This window comes from Macaca thibetana, chromosome 2 (assembly GCF_024542745.1).
Source record: "Macaca thibetana thibetana isolate TM-01 chromosome 2, ASM2454274v1, whole genome shotgun sequence".
NCBI lineage: Eukaryota > Metazoa > Chordata > Mammalia > Primates > Cercopithecidae > Macaca > Macaca thibetana.
The window spans coordinates 118,344,288-118,364,755 of NC_065579.1; the positions used below are offsets into that span (position 1 = coordinate 118,344,288).

The window sequence follows — 20,468 nt, forward strand, 5'->3', positions numbered from 1 at the left end:
AACAGAAACCAAACAAAAACAAGACAGCTCCTCTAATTTGAGTTTTACCAGTTTCCTTTTATTCTCTCTCTTTTTGTGTATATGTAAAAATTGGATTGGAGTGGTAATGGCGTAGTTTTGTTTTGTTCTTTTAAATTGTCTTTTAGCATTTTGGTAATAGCCCATATATTTCATTTGGGAAAGACAGTGACCTAGACCAAAATGAGACTATAGAGATACTTGTGTAAAGACTGAGTATGTTTGATGCTTGAACTACAGATAGTGTAACAAATTGGAAGGCTATACTTACAAAGGTAAATAGCTGAAATTCTAAGGTGTTCTTTTCCCTAACATATAGAGGATTAAATCAAAAGTAGCTAGAGACTAGTGGATTTTTGTTTTGGCTCTCTTTTCTTCTCACAAGTTGGTACCTGAGGTATAGAAACAGTTCAAGTGAATGATGGTGTGAGAGGGAGAAAGGGGAGTGAAATTTTACAAAATGATGTGCATCACTCAGATGGTGAGGTCATGTTTGTTTCAGCCAGGGTGATTTATTGCTGTAGTCTGTCAGCATCATTTGGGTAACACTGTGGTCTCTGATGATAGCAGAGAGAAGTCCTTATGGCTGTTAGCAGAGCAGAAGTGTCAGCCAGCATGTCATTCATTGTGTGGTATCTGTAGTTAGAAACGGTGACAGCAAGATCACAGAGGTGGCATAAACAGTTGGATGGTTGTGTTACGCTCAAAAGCAACAGCATCCTTTTCCCAAAAGGTACTTTCCCTAAGTGTGTGTATGCGTTAGAGAGGATGATAACCCTCGGGTCGAAAGTCTGCACCTTGAACGGGGTTGCAGGAGCATAGAAAGGGCGTCCTTCAGGAACTGAACTGATCACTCAGACCACTCGGTTTTACTTAAGACAAGCTGTTTCATGAAAGAAAAAAAAAAGGGTGTTACACTCGTAGCTGACGTGATCAACTGTTACAACACGCTGTACCTCCTCTTTTTCCCTATCATTCCATCTTTTTCAATAAAATTTTTGGATTTTTTTTAAGCCCTTTTACAACTGTTTGCAAAGAGCTGCAAGTTAAGCAGGCAGGGAAGGAGTATCCCCCAGATATTCAGTAAGTTTTTCATATTTCTCACATACTTGAAAGCAGAGTTCAGAAAGAACAGTCCTCTTGGGAAGAATTCCTGGCAAGAGGATTATTTGAGGTTGCCATATTTCTGCTCCTTTCTTAGCAACATTATTTACAATCCATTCACGCCTGTCCCTTCCCCCACTGAAGTGGAGTCGTTCTCCCTTGTAATCTGCCCTTTGTGATCTGTTCTCTTTCATGCAGCCAGTGTGAATGGGTATGCTGCAGTGTGCGCTCTGCCCGGAGACGTGGAAATGCCAAGAGACCCGAATACTTTAGTTGGGCCTTTATTTCTGTCATAAAGCACTGACTTGAAGAGCTTGATAATTTGATTAGGATCTTTGGTGAAAAGTTGTTTCAAGTGGCCCAAGTGCTATAAATGACTCTCTTTTCTGCACTTTCCCCTTATGTTTTAATTTAAAAGCACCTCCGCATTAGGGGGAGGAGAGATGCATTTGGCAGAGGTAGCAGTTGGAGACTAATTTGTTAGGGCAGCCAGTGTTGAAATCATCCTTTTCAGTTAAATCTCTCTAGTGGAAATGATGCCGAGTGCTTTGTGGCAAGGACTTTTTCTTTCTTAGTGTTTTCCAGTGCCATTTGTAACCCACCTAAGCATGCTCTGAAGTTGCCTCCCAGCCCCAATTTTGGCTAATTGTCCTTTGAGGCACTGCATGTCAGAGGTCAATTCTGAATTCCCCAACTTGAGATTTGAATGTTCCAGGGACAGTCCCACCGACTTGCTTCCTTTTAAGCAATTAGACTACACTCAGCTCTCTCTGGAATAGTTTCATCAAGTGCCTGGGGAACATAAAGAAATTGGATCAAAGATAAAGCAGATTTAGGATTAAAAAGAACCTGTGACTACAAAGAGTGGATGGAGTAGGACCATGTTTGCTTGTCAGGCCACGTGTGAGTGCTTTTAAGAAGAATAAGAAAATTTAGAGGGAAAAGTTGACAACAATGAAAGTAGTGAGGAAATATGAAATGCTTAATGTTCATGTGTAATCCATATGTAGTGATATGTAGTCCATGTGTAGTGATTTGCAATGGTATGCCAAGTATTTTTTAATATTCATTAGGGAAAAAAATATATATATATGAAACTCCTACATCAAATACAAAGTCATTCTTTCAGAGATATTATTGCTTAGGATAATGCTAAATTAGTACCTAGTCGGCCACTGAATTTTTAAAAATATATTAAGTAAATAATCGTCTAGATACTGTGCAGATTTGGAAAAGGATCCAAAGTATGATTTAGTTGTGAATAACAGAAGTTTAGGGAAAACACTAGTTGGGAGCAAAGTACATGTGTAAGAAAAAAGTGCTGAGTTTGTTTGTTTGTTTGTTTTTTTAATGCAGTCTTTATTTCTAGTCTGCCTCAGGTCCTGCTCTTGGATGTTTTCTTAAGGAGTTATAATCCTTGTGAAAGACACATAATGCCAATTGACACCTCCTGAGTTGTGTTTGGTGGCCTGGAAATGGAGTATGACAGTTTGGATTAATTGGGAGCCGTGTAATAGCAAGCTGCAGTTATTTTTCAACCTGGACATAAAAATAAACAATAAATAATTTTGTGAAGGGACAGCTTGATGAATGACCTAAAGTTTTAAAACTGAGCTTTTGATATGTGCATTGTTGCTTACTATGACTGGCCAAAGACTGTGTGCATGTTTACCTGTGTTTTACATTTTATAGCCATGTATAACCTTCATTATTGAAAGTCCTTGCTTTAAATGACCGTCATTATGGGATGTTTGTGGAATGGAGCTGTCAGAAGGCATGAAGTCGTGCATTTCTTGAAGCATGCATTGGTATTTCTCATAAGGCCCGTCCATGCCGAGTGTACACTGTTTAACCTTAACTGACTGAGTCTATCTGGAAGTATGAGTGAGTTTCATTTAAAGAAAAATTTGTGGGTTTTACTTAGAAAATCTGCCCAAAATTTCCACCTTTGGATCTGTAAACTGAATTTGAGACTTGATCTTCATTTTATTCTATTTGCAGTTTTTCGTGAGTGTCTTCTGAATTCTGTGAGGAAAATGAGCCAACCTTTTATTTGTAAAATAACTTTATCTTGAATGAATGTTCTTTTTGTTTGGTATGAATTTGCTAATTTTTAAATGAATTCTTAAAGTTGCTCCCCTGAGCTCCTATCTTAGAATAGGTTGATATCTTCCTGAAATGGCATGTAAAAATATGTATACTAAATCCTTATCACACTGGAGAAGATAACTTACAGTAAAGAGGGTTTGGTTTGTTCTTAAGTGATTTCTACTTTCTTTAGAAGTCAGGAGGTGTTATTGGCGAGTACTTTTCTGTCTAAAGAAATCAGCCTGTAGCTGGCATCAGCCAAGCTAATGGGGTATCTGTCTTATGTGCTGTTGAGTTCCCAGTATTTGGTCCATAGTAGGCTCTGTGCTGCAGTCTTTGCAACTCTTTATCATTTAATCCACAGCAGCCGTGCAAAGTAGGCTTGGCAGTTGAAGACACTGCCAACGAGGATGGAGTGAGCTGGTTGCCCAGGTTCACTTAACTAGTAACTGGCAGAGCAAGGATATGAACCCACATATCCCTGACTCTAAAGTTCTTATCCTTTTCAGGTAATCTTTTAAAAAGTATTTTTATTTGATTTGGATTCTATTCAGGCTGATTACTCAACCCATACATATCAAGACTGTGCCCAACAGCCCTGAGCCTCTGCTGGGAAGGTGACCGTAAACAACCTGAGAGTGACTGGAAGCACGCATATTGTATTGTCTACTGGTTGGTGGGTCCAGCCTTACCCTATTGAGCAGGTGTTTGCTGATGGTCTTTTGTAGAGCATCCTCATCTGGAAACTGTGTTTAAGTTGATTCCTTTTAACCAAGCTATAAAGACAGCCCCAATTGGCACGTTCTGTCACAGTTTACTCTTCAGACTGATGCAGGATTTTTCTTCTTGGTCACACTGCAAGCCAGGGATGCCCGGCCAGCGATGCCATGCTTGGGCCTCCCTCGGCCACTCTGGGTGTGCCGCAGCTTGCCTGTGTTATAGGTTGTACCTGCATTTGGCGGTTCCTGAGCTCTTGTATTGCACCCAAGAAGAATGAGGATACGTGGAGCATTGGAGGGTGAGAAAAGTGGAGAACAATTTTATTGAGTGATGGCAACGGCTTTCAGCAGAGAGAGAATTTGGGGAGAGGCGAATATTTCCCCCATGTGGCTGGGTCTAGGGCCCTTTATGGACTCAGAATGGGGAGTCTGATTGGTTTGCGAGTATTCAAAAAGCTTTAAAGCGAAGGCACAACTCAAAGGTGGGCATGACAGTGTAGAAAAACCAATTTGGAAAGAGTAGGTATATATAAAAACAGGTGAAGGGTGGGGACCAGAGGAAAGCATCCCAAACGGGAAGACAAATTCTCAATCCAGTCCTAGGATTTAACTTGTAGCTTGACTTTCAGGCTTTAAACTGTCTTCAACTTGGAGGTGGGTTTTCGTCGGAGACCCTCCCCTGTCTGTCTAGGCACTTGTCTGCCTCTATCAAAACCATCTTGGATGCTTTAAGACCCTCCAAGCAGAGAACTGCTACACTGGCTCACTCATAGCTGATTTTTAGCTTAGCAACTTCCAAAATGGAAAGGTGAAATCGAAAACAGTCTGGATTTCCCTTAAACATATTCTGGATCCCACCCTGAATATACCAAAAAACTGTCATCGATGACAGATGTTCAGCCTATGCAGACTTGTACACTAACAACCTGCTTTTGCCGAGCACTTGGGGAAGATGGCCTTCTTACTGATTTATGCCCCAACCCTCACCTTTATCCCTGCCCCTCCGTGATGTATTATGACTTGCTAATAATGCCATTTCAGAGCAGGCAAGTTGCCTTGTGCTTTCACCCAGGTGCTGGAGTCAGCCTGCCTGGGATTGCACCCATCTTTGCCTCTTAAGTAACCATGTGATGTTGGACAACTGACTTGAGTCCTTTAAAGCCTTGGCTTCCTCATCTGGAAAGTGAGGATAATAATAGTATCTACTTTGTTAGAAAGATGGTCAGGATTGAATGAGATAATCCATGTAAATCCCGTAGCATGGTGCCTGGCATGTGGTTTCTACACAATACACAGTAGCAGCTGTTGTTGATGTTGTTGTTCTTGAAGGTGAGATTTCTCATCATCCAGTTGTTTGGATTATAAAAGATTAGTAAAAGGTTTAATAAGATGCAAGAAAAGAGCCCTGAATAAAGGCTATGGGAAGGGTTGCAGCTTATGAGTTACCATGAGATGGCGGAAGGAGGTTATCTGAAATTGGATGAAAAATTGTAGCATCAGATGTGTTTGGGTGTGGTTAATAACACACATGGTGGTGAACTGAGGTAGATGGTAGAAGTTTGAGGGGTGTGCATTTTGAATCTTCCCACGTGGCTCATTTCAGCCAGTTTTCTGTGTTCACCTGGTATTTCTTACAGATAAAAATCATGAAAAGTGAATGCAAAATTTCAATATGTTCAAATTGTTTCTTAGTATATCGGTGGCTTTGGAATGCTTTTGCATTCTCAAAACAAGCTTTATAGCAGAACTGAGGATATTTAATTCAGGTTCTGTGGGGGTTTCTTAGTAGTTAGCCACTTGCATGATACCCGTTGAGAATGGGACAAATTGATACTGTGCTCAGGAATGATAGTATGCCTTGCTTTATTTTGGCATGTATAAAATTGAGACCAGAACACCAGATTTTTCTTCTTTAGAAGTATGTATTTAATAACCGAGTAAACTATATTCATTGTAGAAAGACAATACACAAATGTTTTAAAAAATAGAGCTATAATCCCAGGAATAACCACTTTTTAAAAAGCTTGACATATATCCTTCTAGATTATTTTCAAGTATGAATGTTAGCATTTGGAGTTACAATTTGTTTTGACTGCTGTTTAGATTTGTGCCCTAATTTTGACACTTGCTCATTATAAATTATTTTTAGTTGTTTTCAAAGCAATATTTATGATATAAAAAGATCTAATTATTTGCTTTGAACTCTTTTTTGGTGTGTACCTGGGTGTTAATACTTAAAATTTTTTTTTAAATCTCAGAATGAATTCAGAATTATAAGCTTAGTATTCTCGGTTGCATTCCATTTTGGAAGACCTATACAGAGCTGTCCACCCTCCTATACCCACTAATACCCTGCCCTTGCCATGTGACGTATTAAAGCCACAAGGGAAAAGAGCCCCATGAAACTCCATCTCCCTCGCTTCTCCCTAGCACAACACACACGTACACACTTAGGCATGTTTGTCTTTCCTTGTCTCTGCTCTTTCCTTGTGTCTGTACTTGTCTGTCAGTCGGCCTGTCTCTCCCTTGCTGGAGCCATTCATCATGCCCTCCTCATTCAGGGACAGAGTGTGCTCTCTCTGGGCTGGTGCCAGATCCTGGAGAGAGGAGTGCTTTGAAAACTCAACTTGGCCTCCTCAGCAGACCACATTGCAGTTGTTCTCAGCATCTGGCCACCGCTTTGTCCACTTAATATAGGGTCCCTAACCCCACCTATAATTTGCCCACTTCTCTTCTGATCTGGGAGCAAACACTTTTTTAAAGCTAGATGCCCAGTTTAAAATCTTATGAAAAATAAGAACTCACAGTGGAAGGATAAGGGGAGTCCAACTCAACTATAATTAAATTTGGTTTTTCCTTCTTGCTTTCTTGTCGGGGGAAAGCCAGATGCTGTCCTTTTCACAGAATAAGTTACCAGTCCATGATGTTAAGGAACAGCTTAATTCAGTAGCATGACAAGAATTTGAGCTGACACTTTTCAGCCAGAATCTCAGTTACTTACACACACTATACACACACAATCTGTTTTAAATTTTAGTGAATGAAAAATTCACATGATAGATTGTCATTCTTAGTTTTTAAATAGTTTTTATTGTTACTGAAGTAGAAAATAGAATTTTTTTGAAATATTATCGAGACATCAGTAGACTTTTAATGTTAGGAAGCTTTGAACCTTCATTTTCTAGTGCTGAATTCCATATTAAGAGTTAATAGATAAGAAAAGAAGATTTTAACCAAAGAAAACAGGGGGAGGTTGGACAATGATGGGAATAGAAAATTGAAAGGACAAGCTTAAAGTTACAGTTAGTTCTGCTATAACACAACATGCATTCCTAAAAAATTACTGCACAATGCAACATTACGCAACAAAAACCACATGAGGCTTATTGGGAAAACGGGGTAATGGCACAACATTCAAAGACTTCATCAGTGACACACACAGAAAAACATAGGAACCTAATGAAAAGGGTAGCACAGTCTTACAAATGTTAAATGCTCAAAAAAAAAAAATACATAAATACTAGAATAAACATGGCAGTTACCTGAAAAGACCTGGCATTTGCTTGTGGAAGGCGTGAGAAGGGTTGCGGCTTGACTGTGAAGTGATGGAAGGAGGTTATCTGAAATTGGATGACAAATTGTAGCATCAGATGTGTTTGGGTGTGGTTAATAACACCCATGGTGGTGAACGAGGTAGATGGTGGAAGGTTGAGGGAGTGTGCATTTTGTGTTTTCCCATGTGGCTCATTTCAGCCAGGTATAGTTTTCTGTGTTCACCTGGTATTTCTTTCAGACAAAAATCATGAAAAAGTGAATGCAAAATTTCAATATGTTCAGATTGTTTCTTACTATATTGGTGGCTTTGGAATACATTTGCATTCTCAAAACAGGCTTCATAGCGGAACTGAGGGTATTTAATTTGATTGAGAATTTTATCTAATCATTTGATCTTCAAAGAAAATACATCACACATTTGCTCTGAGACACCTGCTTGAGAATTCTGATACCTAGAGTGTACTTCTTAAAAGTTAAAGTTCTAGTTGAGGGTTTTCTCTGTCTTCTTCATATCACAGACATGCCCATCCTTTAGTGCACTGTTTCAGGGGGTACACAAGGTGATTTTTGTAGATAAACATGGATGAATATTTTAATGTTTAGTTTATATACTAAGCTTATTGAACTTACTGTTTCACAGATACTGTTGTTTTGGAAAAACCTATCTCAGCTGAGGGTAGAGGTGCCCTGCTTCACCCTGGGGCCCATCTGGAAATGGATTGGGAGGTGGTTTCAGGTTGTCTTTGGCAGATGGGCACTACTGGTGAAGAAGCAGTAGGAGACGAGGAATGCTAACCATTCTGAAATCCTGTATGAAGAACTGTCCTGTCCAAAATTCCAATGATGTCCCCATGAGAGACTGGTTAGTATTAGAGTAAGGAGGAGGAGGAGGAGGAGATAATAGAATTGATAATGTAAATTAAAATGTTGAGTTTAAAAAAATAGTATTTTATGTAGCTTTGGTAAGAACGATGAAAATAGTTTGCAGTTGATGAAAATTTGGAAAACACTAATCGAGGACAAGTAGTAGTGGCGAGCTTCATTTGACAAACCCTTTAGTGCCTTGTAGCAGACAGTATTCTCAGTGCCATGCACATGCTAACTTACTCAGCTGTGGTTAATGGTTCTTGAGGCATTAGCCTAGTCTACTGTAGTGTCTCAACCGTGGCTGCACAGTAGAATCAGACAGGGAAACTTGTCAAAACTCTGGATGCCTAGTCCACACCCCAAACCAATTAAATCACAGTCTCTGAGGGAGGGACCTATGCATCAGTGTTTCTAAAGCTCCTTATGTTATTCCAGTGGGTAGCCAAGTTGACAGCCACTGGTCTAGGGCCTTCTAAAAATCACTCCTTTTCACAAGAAAAGCTTTACTAGTCATGCAGAAGTTAATTGAAGACCTCTGTCCCATGCCTTACAGAGAAAGACGATGGAGACATGGCCCACAGAAGCTGTATCGTCTAAGGCAGGTGACAAATGCAAACGCATGTTTACAATCCTGGCTGACAAGTGCTGATGCTTAAAAGTATGTTCAGAGTGTTTTGGGATCATAAAAGAGAGAAAAACTAAATTTAAAAAAAATCTTCAGATGCCAAATTTGGAAAACTGTTAAACTGAATTTATTTTAGTTTTTTCTTCCTTATACACAACTTTCATTTTGGAATGAACAAAAAGCAAAAGGCACTTATAAATCACTATTAATTTAACCTTCCTAACTTGATTGTAGCCTTTGTGTAGTTGAGTTGGAGAATAGAAATTTGAATTTTGTCTGTAGATAGCTAGGATAATAATTTTGTCCTGGTGTGGAACACACTCTTAAGTACTTCATAAGCCATCATTGAAGTAATGCCCTTCCAGAAATAAGTCACCACAGTTTTACCAAGAAACTCAGGACTGCTATAAGAAGATCTTTGGAAATAAACCATTGAAGTCTTACTTGTGGTCACTGATTATCATGTGCCTAATGTTTTAAATACTCATATAGCTCCTGTATTGTGATAAGTCAATGTTGGATCACATGCATTTTAAAACTTAGAGTTAAGCAAATGTGTAATTTTAAATTAATTAATTAAAGGCAGCCACTAAGGTACTTGAGCGGATAAACTTACCAAATAATTTATTTGTTTCTGATGGTAACATTCTTCAATAGCTCTTGATTTATGTTAGTATGGATTACCTTACTCTAAGAAAACCTGATTCTCCAGTGGATAGATTTATTTTCAGCTAAACCTTTGTAGTCTATACTTAACCATGAATTACTTCCTGGTTTAAAAAACAGGCGTAGCTATTTGTGGTATTTTTGTCTTGCGCCTTTGGCATCTTAGTGGTGTGAACCGGAGCTATGCCATCTGTAGTCAAGTGAGATTATTAAAAAAAGGGGGGTGGGAAGTGAAATGATTCACTGGAAAATTTCAGCACAGATTCTTAGGGAACGATAAGATAACCCTAGAAGCATTCTTATTTGTGTCATATGCTGGTGGGTAGTGACAGGGAAAAAAAAAAGGTACAACTTGTTTCTTAAGATTTTGCTATTTTGAAAATCAGAGAGGTGCTATGTTAGAAAGGAAGGAAGAATTGCTTGCAGTGTCAATTAGCAGAGCTCTGCAGATGAATGAATAATTTTCCTCTCTGTCAGTGCAAGTTGGAGCCAATGAGGTTCGTTGCTAGCATGCAAAACCCAAAAGGCAATATTCTTATGTTTACGATGGTTGTTTAATTTCCTGATGTGATAAAACGCTTTATGCTGAGATACTTCAGAAACAGAAGGACCCGTTCCTAGAATGTTAAGTAAGTCTGTGGGGCTTAGATGAGCCATTTCTGAAGGCTGCTGAGTTTAACATATCTTCACTTAATGATATGTGTTTTAACCTGAATATATTGATTTCAGGGAATTCTTCCAGAATTACATTTGAGATTTGCCTGAAACATGGTATCTTTTTTTCTTCATTTTCCTTTTCAGAAAGAAGACATAGCTCATCCAGCAAGCCTTCTTTGGCCGTTCCTCCCACTTCAGTATTTTCCTTCTTCCCTTCTCTGTCCAAAAGCAAAGGAGGCAGTGCAAGTGGAAGCAACCGTTCTTCCAGTGGAGGTGTTCTTAGTGCATCCTCATCAAGTTCCAAGTTGTTGAAATCACCCAAAGAGAAACTGCAGCTCAGGGGGAACACCAGGCCAATGCATCCCATTCAGCAAAGTAGAGTCCCCCATGGTAGAATGTGAGTATGGTCAAAAGGGTTTTTAAAGCTTACCTGCTGGAAATAGAGCTGTGTACACCAGTGGCATCCGAGAGTGCCTGTGAATAATATAGAAGAGAGCCCACTTGGGGAAGAATTCAAATGTATGTTATATTGTTTCTTGATGTTTCCCTATCATGTCATAGGAAACTTTTCAGAGTAGTAATAGCAATGATAATAAGGTTACTAATATTTATTGATCCATTCTTGTGTGCTAGCTGCTGAAACCTAACTCTATGTGTATACTATGTCACTTATCACAACAACCCTATGGAATAGGTACTGTTACTATCCTCGTTTTCCAGATGAGGGGAAGGAAGCTCCATGAGGTGGGGGAGTTTGGTCCAAGAAGGCCTCAAGTCACATAGGCCTGGATTTATGTCCCACGTCTGTCACTTCTTAGCTGTAGGGGTTTGGGCAAGGCATGGTTTCTCTCTGAGTCTAAGAATAACAGCCACTGTGCTGGGTTATTGAGAATATTCTAGTTAATATATGTCTAGCACCTGGCATAGTCTCTGGCCATAGGAGACAGTTAACAAATGGATACTGGCACTCCTGCTACTGCTGCTATTGGTAGTAGTAATGATAAAAAGATGCAGAGATTCCTAGATGCCGCTGTAGAATTTTCTGGGATCTGCAGAGCAAATAGGGAAGCAGTGCTTCCTCCCTTCAGCCTTAGGTTCACATCACAGCAGTGATGAGGGAACACTGAAGGAAGTTCACACCTTCCAGGCATGTCTTTGGCAAGTTTCTATGGTCACTCAGTAGATTGGCAGGCTTCTTGAGGTCACGTGAGGGAACAGCCATGCACTCCAATAGAAACATACTTCGCATTGTTGGGGTATCCCTCAGCCAAGTGGCGGATGGCTTTTCTCAGGCCAACCTGCCTTTGGAGGGTATACCACACATCGTAGGTCCAAGATCTGGTAACCTGGTTAATCTCAGGGCAGGGTCCAGCACCTGCTGCTGCCTAAGGACCTTGCCAGCTGGGAGAGGATATGACATCTTGCAGTCTCTCTACTGCTCTCAGGCTATTCCAGGTACAGCTGTTTGGGGCTGTTTGTCCTGGTTGCTAAGCCCCCAGCCCCTGTTCTTCTGTCAGAAGTACAGTACAGCAAGCTTGGTTTTTGTTCTGGGAGCTGTCCGAAAGCCAAAAAAGGTACCAGTGGTAGTGTATAAGTCACTGGCTAGCTTAACAGCTGTTAGAGCACTGACTCCACTGAACAAAGTTTATACAACCACATTGATTCAAATCTTCTTTACTTAGAGCTAGGCCTTTAGATAGGAACCAGGCCAGTTGTTAGCTTCCTACCAGTATTTTCAGTTTTACCAAGCAAAATGATAGTGTCAATAATATTCCAAGATTCATTCCTTTGTTAGTGGCACAGGTATTCCCTAAGCTCCTGTCATAGAAACATTTTTCAAGGACTGGAGAATGACCACTTTAGTGACACAACATATATTTATTAAACACTAGTCTCCCTTATTGACAGAAGCAAAGAACCTCCTCTTGGAGATATGTTATTAAGCATGTTTGAGTTCTCATAAGTCTTTAGTGACATTTATTGGAAATAGTTGCTCACTCAGAAGTTTACTTTGTTTTGATGAATCCTTTATTACAAATGGCAGTCCTCAAAAGATAGTCTCTAAGGGTTCTGCAGATAGTCTTTGGTTCTTTTAGACCTTCTTATGTTTTGCTTCTTACAAAAATTGCATTGCTGCATTGGGTATCAAGTCTAAGTCTCCCATTGGCTCCTGTGTAAAATTTTTTGAAATGATAAAAGACCAGGCAAATCTGATGGTCCACTGAGGGTTTTGCCTCACCAGAAGGGCTTATAGGCTTAATATATATGAACCTTACTAACAGAATTCATAAGGAGCCTTCCAAGAGGCTGGCCCTGTGCAGCGCTTGGGTAGGCCCAGGCTCTACCCTCATCCCTCTGGCTCACCATTCACCTGGGGGCTGCTGAGGCACTCAGTCACTGGTTTTCTCACTTTGTCCTATGACAGCATGACGCCCTCTGTGAAAGTGGAAAAGATTCATCCGAAAACGGATGGCACACTACTGAAATCTGCGGTGGGGCCAACCTGTCCTGCTACTGTGAGTTCCTTAGTCAAGCCTGGCCTTAACTGCCCCTCAATACCAAAGCCAACCTTGCCTTCACCTGGACAGATTCTGAATGGCAAAGGGCTTCCTGCACCGCTCTCTCTGGAAAAGAAACCTGAAGACAATTCCAATAATAGGAAATTTTTAAATAAGAGATTATCAGGTAACTTCAAATTTTCTTTCTTCATAATGCTTCTCTATATAGACAGAGCAGTAAATGGGCATTCATGGGGAGCAAATCAACTGCAGTCTAGAATTCCTATTTTTAAAACTGGTCACCTTCAGCTTTAGGAGGAAGTTCCTTAGTTAATGTGTTTGTTCTCTTCACTCTTGGTTTTTAAAGAGCATGAGAGTGTATGTGTGTAGGTCATGTAAAAGTAGCTTTCTAGTGGTGTATTTCTGAAGGAAGTAATACTTAATATCTTTTCTGTCATCTGATGGCAGTAGTCACCCCGTCTTAGTGATGTTGCCGCTTTGTTGCGGCGCTCACACATTGTATATATTTTTATTTATTGATAATGTGGATTTTATTCCAGCTATAATTTGTCTAACTGTTGATTTCTTCTATTTTCTTACTTACAAAATACATGGAGGAGAGTTTGTCAGGCCACATGTAATGCCTGTGTTCTTTTGACAGAAAGAGAGTTTGATCCTGACATCCACTGTGGGGTTATTGATCTCGATACCAAGAAACCCTGCACCCGGTCTTTGACATGCAAGGTGGGTGGACTTCTGAAAGTCAAGCCAACTATCCTGATAAACATGGGTGACCGGGATGTACCACACTGCTCGCAAAGTCTCTCTGACCCAGAGAGGATGCTCTGTGGATTGTTCTGAATTGTGTAGGTGAAGGAGTAACTTGGAAGAAAGCCTCAGATTGACAAAATGTGAAGTGTGTTGTTATAAATTACAATCTTGACAGAGGTTTTGTTTCTAATGAGCAGTGTTGTATCCACAGGAATAGTGTTCTTTCCAAGTCAGTCTGTTATTTTTAAAGACTTTTAATATTTCCATATGGAAATGTAATATGAGAGGCTACCCTTGACTGTGCTGTAAATTATACTGACTTAAAGCAAGTCCAGAAATTTCCTTTGCATGTGTATGAACATTTAACAAATGTGTCACCCATGGTTCTTAAATTTTAAAAAACCACTTTTTAAAAAAATCTGTGACTTTGAGGTAGCCCTGTTTTCTACTGCAAGCCAGGCGTGCCTGTAAGTCCCAGCTAGTGGGGAGGCTGAGGCAGAAGGGTTGCTTGAGCCTAGGCGTTCAAGTCCAGCCTGGACAACATTACGAGACCCATCTGTTTTAAGAGAAAAAACTAGATAAAATATATAAATAATTTATACACAAGCTAAGAAAGTGTAATGGTCTTCCTTTTTGCTCTGGGGTCTTCCTTATTTCCTTTAAAATGCCAGTATGTTAATAAGGTATATTTGCTGAAAAGTAAGGGTTATTGATGTGGGGGGTGGCTTCAGGTCATCAGTGAACACCTCTACATAAATGAGCTTATGTGTTGATGTGCATTTCTCTGGAGGGTGTCCCCAGCTACCCCCCAGAAAGGTTCAAAAAGCATTCAGAGTCACTGCTTTGAAGTATGTAATTTTAAAACCTTAGAGGGAGGGGGCAAAAATGATAAAAGTTAGTGTTTTCTTCTAAAAATTAATAAAATGGTTAGTGTTTTATTTTAGATTTTATTGAAGTGTATTTGAATAAAGGACTTCAGGCCCTGCCCCAGGCCCCACCCAGTGGAGGCATGTTACAGTCTTCTGGAGTGGGAAATTTTTAAATGGTTCTTACTTTAATTTAAGCTTCTAATTTAATTTTAGTGTATAGATTTTGTCTTACAGCAGTGGTTCAGAACCTTTTTGGGGAAAAGGGTTGGTCAAGAGTGCCTTCAAATATCTCATTTTTTAAAAAAAAAAAACACGGTCCATCTTTCCAGAATAAAATAGTGCATATACATATACATTCTGAATTTTTATCTTGGATTAATGGATACCCCCACCCCAAGCCCATCCTTGGATTTCTAGGTTAAAAACTCTCTTAAAACAAACTGCTTTTGTTTTGTATAGGGTACTAATTGGACAAACAGTGGTGTAGTCGGGGTGGTGTATGAAGATAGCCATCTGAGCTCTGTAGAATTATGTCAGTTTCAGCTGCCCCTGAGAGAATGTGTGAAAGCATGCCTCAACCCTGTCCACATCATGATCACAACTTGCCATTCTCCTTTTGCCTTCTTCCTGCCTCCCTGGCTCTCAGTAACATGGATTTCTCAGTAATATAGTACCTGTGGGCAATGAGGTTTGCTTTTCTCAAACCCAAGATGTTCTTTCTCAGTCGTTTACAAAGCGTGGCAGGGAACCACACCTTTTTTCTTTCTTTTAAATTTTGTTGTGATGAGAACACTTAACTTGAGATCTCCTCTTGTAACAACTTTTCAAGCGTGCAAGACAGTATTGTTGACTGTGATAGAATATTGTACAGCAGATGTCTAGAACTTGTTCGTCTTGCTATAACTGAACCTTTATGCTCATTGATTAGTAACTCCCTATTTCCCTCTCCCTTCAGCTGCTGGCAACCACCACTCTAGTCTTTGAGTCTGTGAGTTTGATTTTAGAGCTCATATAAGTGGAATCATGCAGTGTTTAATATTTCTGTGACTGGGTTATTTATCTTAGTATAATGTCCTCAAGGTTCATACTTGTTGTAGCATATAGCAGAATTTCCTTCTTTTTAAGGGCTGAATAATATTCCAGTGTATGTATATACTGCGTTGCCTTCATCCAGTCACCTGTTGACATTTATATTTTTTCTACATCTTGTCTATTGTAACTAGTACTTCAGTGAAAATAGGAGTTCTAATAGCTCTTTGAAATTCTGATTTCAGTTATTTTGGATAAATGCCAACCTTTTTTTTTTTTTTTTTTTTTTTTTTTGACTCAAAATCTTCAAGGAGCTTGACAAACATTCTTCCTGTGCCTTTATTGCTAGGTGGACTGACTTTGAATGGGTCTGCATTTTTCTCCCATCTTCCTTTTCAAATGATATGTGCTCCCCTTGTCCTTCTTTAAGGGTGTCATTACACTCTGTGGCATTGGGCTAAGCCTGTTATTGCATTAATATGTCTTCAGACCCAGCTTGTCATGAGATCGGCATAGAACTAGCAGAAAATGCAGCATCCACCAGGCCTGCCCTTTTATAGGATGCATTGACTTTTTTTCATTGTTTAGTCAGTTCTTTTCTTTTTCCTTGCCTTCACTTTGGTCTGAATCTATTAAGCTCGGTAGGGCTAAACATGCCTACGTGTCCCTACCCTGAGTGTTTCCCAAGTTGCTGCCAGGTGTCTTCTGTCTTAGACTTAGAACGTTATCTGTTCTTTTCACCATCAGGGGATTTGCTGCTCTTCGTTCCCATTACTCATTCTCTGTTGTCCGTCTGCCACCCTTACTGCCCCTCCTCACTTCTTCATGTGTCTAATATCCCATCGAATTTCCTCTTTGCCTTCCATGCAGAGAGATTTGTGACTCCTGTAGCCTTTGTCCATTCACTCATTGTAGAACTTTTTATTACATACATCTGTGAACACCGACCTCGCTCATTCTAGGTCCCAGGGAATAAAGGGTTTAGCACAATAACCGCATGTTCCCTGTACTTGTGGCGCTTACAGTCTGATGAAAGAGATGGAGATTATTGATCACCAAAATAAGTGTAAAATTACCACTGATTAGTTATAAAAAGATGAGAGGACTACATTATGAAAGCCTGCAAAAATGAAGTTTGGCCAGGGAAGGCTTTCTTGCCATAGGAACATTGGGCTGAAATCAATATGATGATTTATCTGGACAGAGAGGGATGGGAGAGGTAGGAGAGGTGGCGGAAACAATATGTGTGAAGGTTCTGTGACAGGGACAGAGCAAATTCCTTAGAACCTTAAAGCCAACCACATGGCTGAACAGAAAGAGGGAGGAAGAGGTACGCAGGACCAAAGGAGCAGGGATCAGTAAGCAAGGGTCTTAAGAGTGTGCAGGGCCCCGGAGCCTAGTTACACAGTCAGTCTTTATCCTGTGAGCCTTGGGCAACCCCTATCAGATTTCTGTTTGCAATGTTCTTCACAGCTCAGTGGAAACCCTACTTACTCTTCAAACTGAGCTGGGAAAATGTATCTGCCTGCTTTCTTCATTTGGCTGTACTGTGCTAGGCACTGGGGACATTCAGGCTGAGGAGAGGTTTATACATTTGATTGGAGAGACAGGCAGGTGGACCAGTAATGTATGTTCATTTGTTCTTTCAACACATGTTGGAGGGCCATTATTTTTATAAACTTTTTGTTCAAAGCATTTGAGTGCCAGGTATTCTTCTAGAAGCTGGTACAACACAAACAAAACAAAGTTCCTTGTCTTCATTTAGGTTACTTTCTTATGGATATTTTTCATATTAAAGAAAATCAAGTAAAAATGTAAAAAGCTAAACACATTTATCTGTGCCAGGTTAGATTATTTAGGTAGACATAGTTTGCGGTGTGTCTCGTAAGGAGGTGGGTTGTGTTATTCAACTGAAAATGGTAGTTAGAAGCATAATTCCCTTTTTAAGTCCCTAAAGTTGTAGCAAATATGCCAATACATTTGTATTATGTATAGGGGTATGCACACATTTACAGTATTTTGTAATATAAAAGAAGGAAACGTAGGTAAATTCGTGTATGTTTATGGATATGTGATTGGGGCCACTGTAGCTTATGTAAACTCGTCCATTCCTCAGGATTAGCATCTCCTTGCATTTTTACAGACTGAGATCTCAGCAGTATGGAATGGTCAGAATTTAACTTGAGTAATTGGACTTGACTGCCGATAAGATTTGCCCAACTCTGACCAGTTTACACTGGTACATTCGACTGTATCTTCTGTTAGCAGTAGTATTAGGCTTATTTGTTTTGTTTTGTTTTAATGCCAGTAACTATGAAATGTGTTTGGACTACAGGCACATTTTCTTACAAGATTTGCTTCAATCACAGGTTTGTATTGGTTGCCTTAAGACAAACACTGCCATAATTTGACTTCTCTTTTTCCTCTGTGTGCCCATTTCTTAATTTTGAAATTAGACATTGTCTGAAGACGCAGGGGTATTGTCCATCCCATTTCCTTGATTTCCATAGCCAGTGTCTGTCTATAGGGATTACTTTGTCTCCCTTCCTGTTCATAGCATTTCTTCTCAGCCTCATCTGTCCAGTGCTTCTTGGCTGTGGCAGTCTGTCTGCAGAATGCTTTGGGCCACTTTACGTTTTTACATGGCATTTTCATTGGAAAAGAGAGATGCAATTGCGTTGAATTTTTATTCTCTGGAAGTTACTAAAAGAACACTTTCTGATACATGTTTTATGGAATAATTGTTTCTTCCCTTTAACATTCAAAATTTTAAATGGTTCAAAGAGGGTTTTTCTAATGGAGTTGATAAGAGCCCCCAAATCCAAATTGCTATTGTGTCACAAAACGTGAGTACTTGTCCTATGGCACTAATGGTTGCACTTAGTTACATACCAGGTGTCACCGCTCACATTTCTTCTTTCTTCTGATGGAAATAAGATTTCCAGATTCTTCTGCATTTAGAGCCTAGAATGTATGCTTCTAGTCTAGCTAGGGAGAAAATATTGGGCTCTTAAGGTTTTTAGCTTATCAGATGCTGAGTACCCTTTCACTATGCTTATGGTCTAGGTTGCTTTTTTATTGGGAGTGGTGTTTGGGGATATAAGGCAGACCAAAAATTAATTATGAGATTCTTCAGTTTCTGTATTTTTTTGGTCCACAGACACATTCCTTAACCCAGCGCAGGGCTGTCCAGGGTAGAAGAAAGCGATTTGATGTGTTATTAGCCGAGCACAAAAACAAAACCAGGGAAAAGGAATTGACTCGCCATCCGGACTCTCAGCAACCACCGCAGCCTCTCAGGGACCCGCATCCCGCCCCTCCTAGAACGTCACAGGAGCCGCACCAAAACCCTCACGGAGTGATTCCTTCCGAATCAAAGCCTTTTGTAGCTAGTAAACCTAAACCTCACACCCCCAGTCTTCCAAGGTAAGTCAAGCCCTCCAACTCTTTCTTCCACCTTCAGAGATGAGACTTGCACATACTGTAAAATCTCAGTATGGTCATGATGTTGAGAAACATACCTCAGGCTCACTGTGGAGATAGTTTTCTTAAGGGAGTTTTACTAGGAAAAAAAAAAAAAGTTGAGTTCATCAGTAAGTTTCAACCAGGGCTTCTCTTGGTTGTAAATGCAAGCAGCAAAATAAAGCTAGAGTTATCTGCTCTATACTTGCTCAACATCAAGTGTCTCAACCCTGTTGACCAGGCAGAAATTGGTCCTTCCTGTGGGTTAGTGACAGGAACTCTTCACTGGCTATGGCCGCAGTTTCCCTTTCATTTGTCTTTATATAGCAGTGGGAATTCTTGCTGGGTACAGGCATTCAGCCTGAATTTTTACAGCATCCGTTTATTAATGTGTTTTTTCATTCATTCATTTAGGGCTTTGGCCCCGAGCATGTATTAGCATTTTAGTAGCAGAGTAAACAGTGAATCAGAGTGTTTTAATGAGAACTTATACACATACCTCAGAGACAGTGATGGTGGAATATGTATGTGTGTGTGCTTATATACTGAACCAAGTTGAAGTAAAGACTGTACCTAGTTTCCAGAGGGAAGGGAAAAAGAAAGGCGTAGAGAAAGAGGGGCTTCCGTGTTAGCCGTTCATTTATTGGCAGCAAGAGCTTCTGCTGAGGAATGTGCCAGCCCTCGGTTGCTATTGCTTACCATTTCACCCTCATGTGTCTGATCTTTAAAATGGTTGCATAAAGGTGGAAGCACCTCCCTCATGGAAACCCAGGTGTCTGTTTGAGCCTGTCCCAACATGAGCTTTGTGGTTTCTATGCAGTATGCTGGAGGAGCCATCAGAGGAGGCTCCTCAGAGTGTGGTCAGGACCTGGCCAGAGATTCCTCCCCAAGTCCTTTCTTTGGTCATCTTCTCGTTGAAGTTTTTGCATCTAGAAAAATGTAAGCTTAATTCCAGAGGCCATTATAGGTGTAGGAAAAATACTGCCTTAAGTAAGAGGCTGTAGGCTATCCCCATAAAGTGGTAATACCACCTTATTCTTGTATCACCTCCTGTCTCTCCTAGGTTATCTTAGAGCACTTTGTGAATTACAGTCAGCCCTCTGTATCCATGGGTTTCACATCTATGGTTTAAACCAATTGCAGATTGAAACTATTTGGGGAAAGAAAAATTGTGTCATACTGATCATGTATAGGCTTTTTTCTTGTCTCAGTATTCCCTAAACAATGCATTACATAGCATTTACATTGTATTAGGTACTAAAAGTAATCTAGAGATTATTTAAAGTATGTGGGAGGATGCGCATAGGTTTTATGCAAATACTACACCATTTTATATCAGGCCACTTTGTACATTTGTGGATTTGCAGATTTGGCTATCCCCGGGAGGTCCCGGACTCAATTCCCCATGGATACTGAGAGAAGACTGTGTTTCATTTATTGTCTTAGTAAACCAATCCAGTTGAAATTTGAAGAGAAATCAAAGAATTCTGTTAAATTCCATATGTATTTCCCCTTCTTTGGGGGAGAGTAGAAGAGGGAC

The 20,468-nt window shown here is 40.0% G+C and overlaps 2 protein-coding genes across 10 annotated transcripts in view; one reads left to right on the forward strand and one right to left on the reverse strand.

Moving 5' to 3' along the window:
* Nucleotides 1–20,468, reverse strand: part of THOC7 (THO complex subunit 7) — a 738,093-nt gene that overhangs the window by 136,762 nt on the left and 580,863 nt on the right. The window lies entirely within an intron of this gene.
* ATXN7 (ataxin 7) overlaps nucleotides 1–20,468 on the forward strand; it is a 149,356-nt gene that overhangs the window by 106,779 nt on the left and 22,109 nt on the right. For 8 of the 9 annotated variants that reach the window (XR_007723530.1, XM_050781218.1, XM_050781215.1 and 5 more), the window contains 4 exons: nucleotides 10,444–10,696; nucleotides 12,725–12,984; nucleotides 13,459–13,541; nucleotides 18,627–18,892. Coding sequence is in view for 8 of the 9 variants with exons in the window: in XM_050781218.1 (XP_050637175.1) it covers nucleotides 10,444–10,696; nucleotides 12,725–12,984; nucleotides 13,459–13,541; nucleotides 18,627–18,892 (862 nt within the window). In the remaining variant the exon portion in view is untranslated. Of the gene's footprint in view, nucleotides 1–8,904; nucleotides 9,010–10,443; nucleotides 10,697–12,724; nucleotides 12,985–13,458; nucleotides 13,542–18,626; nucleotides 18,893–20,468 lie in introns of all 9 variants that reach the window. The other variant, XM_050781220.1, reaches the window with a different exon arrangement.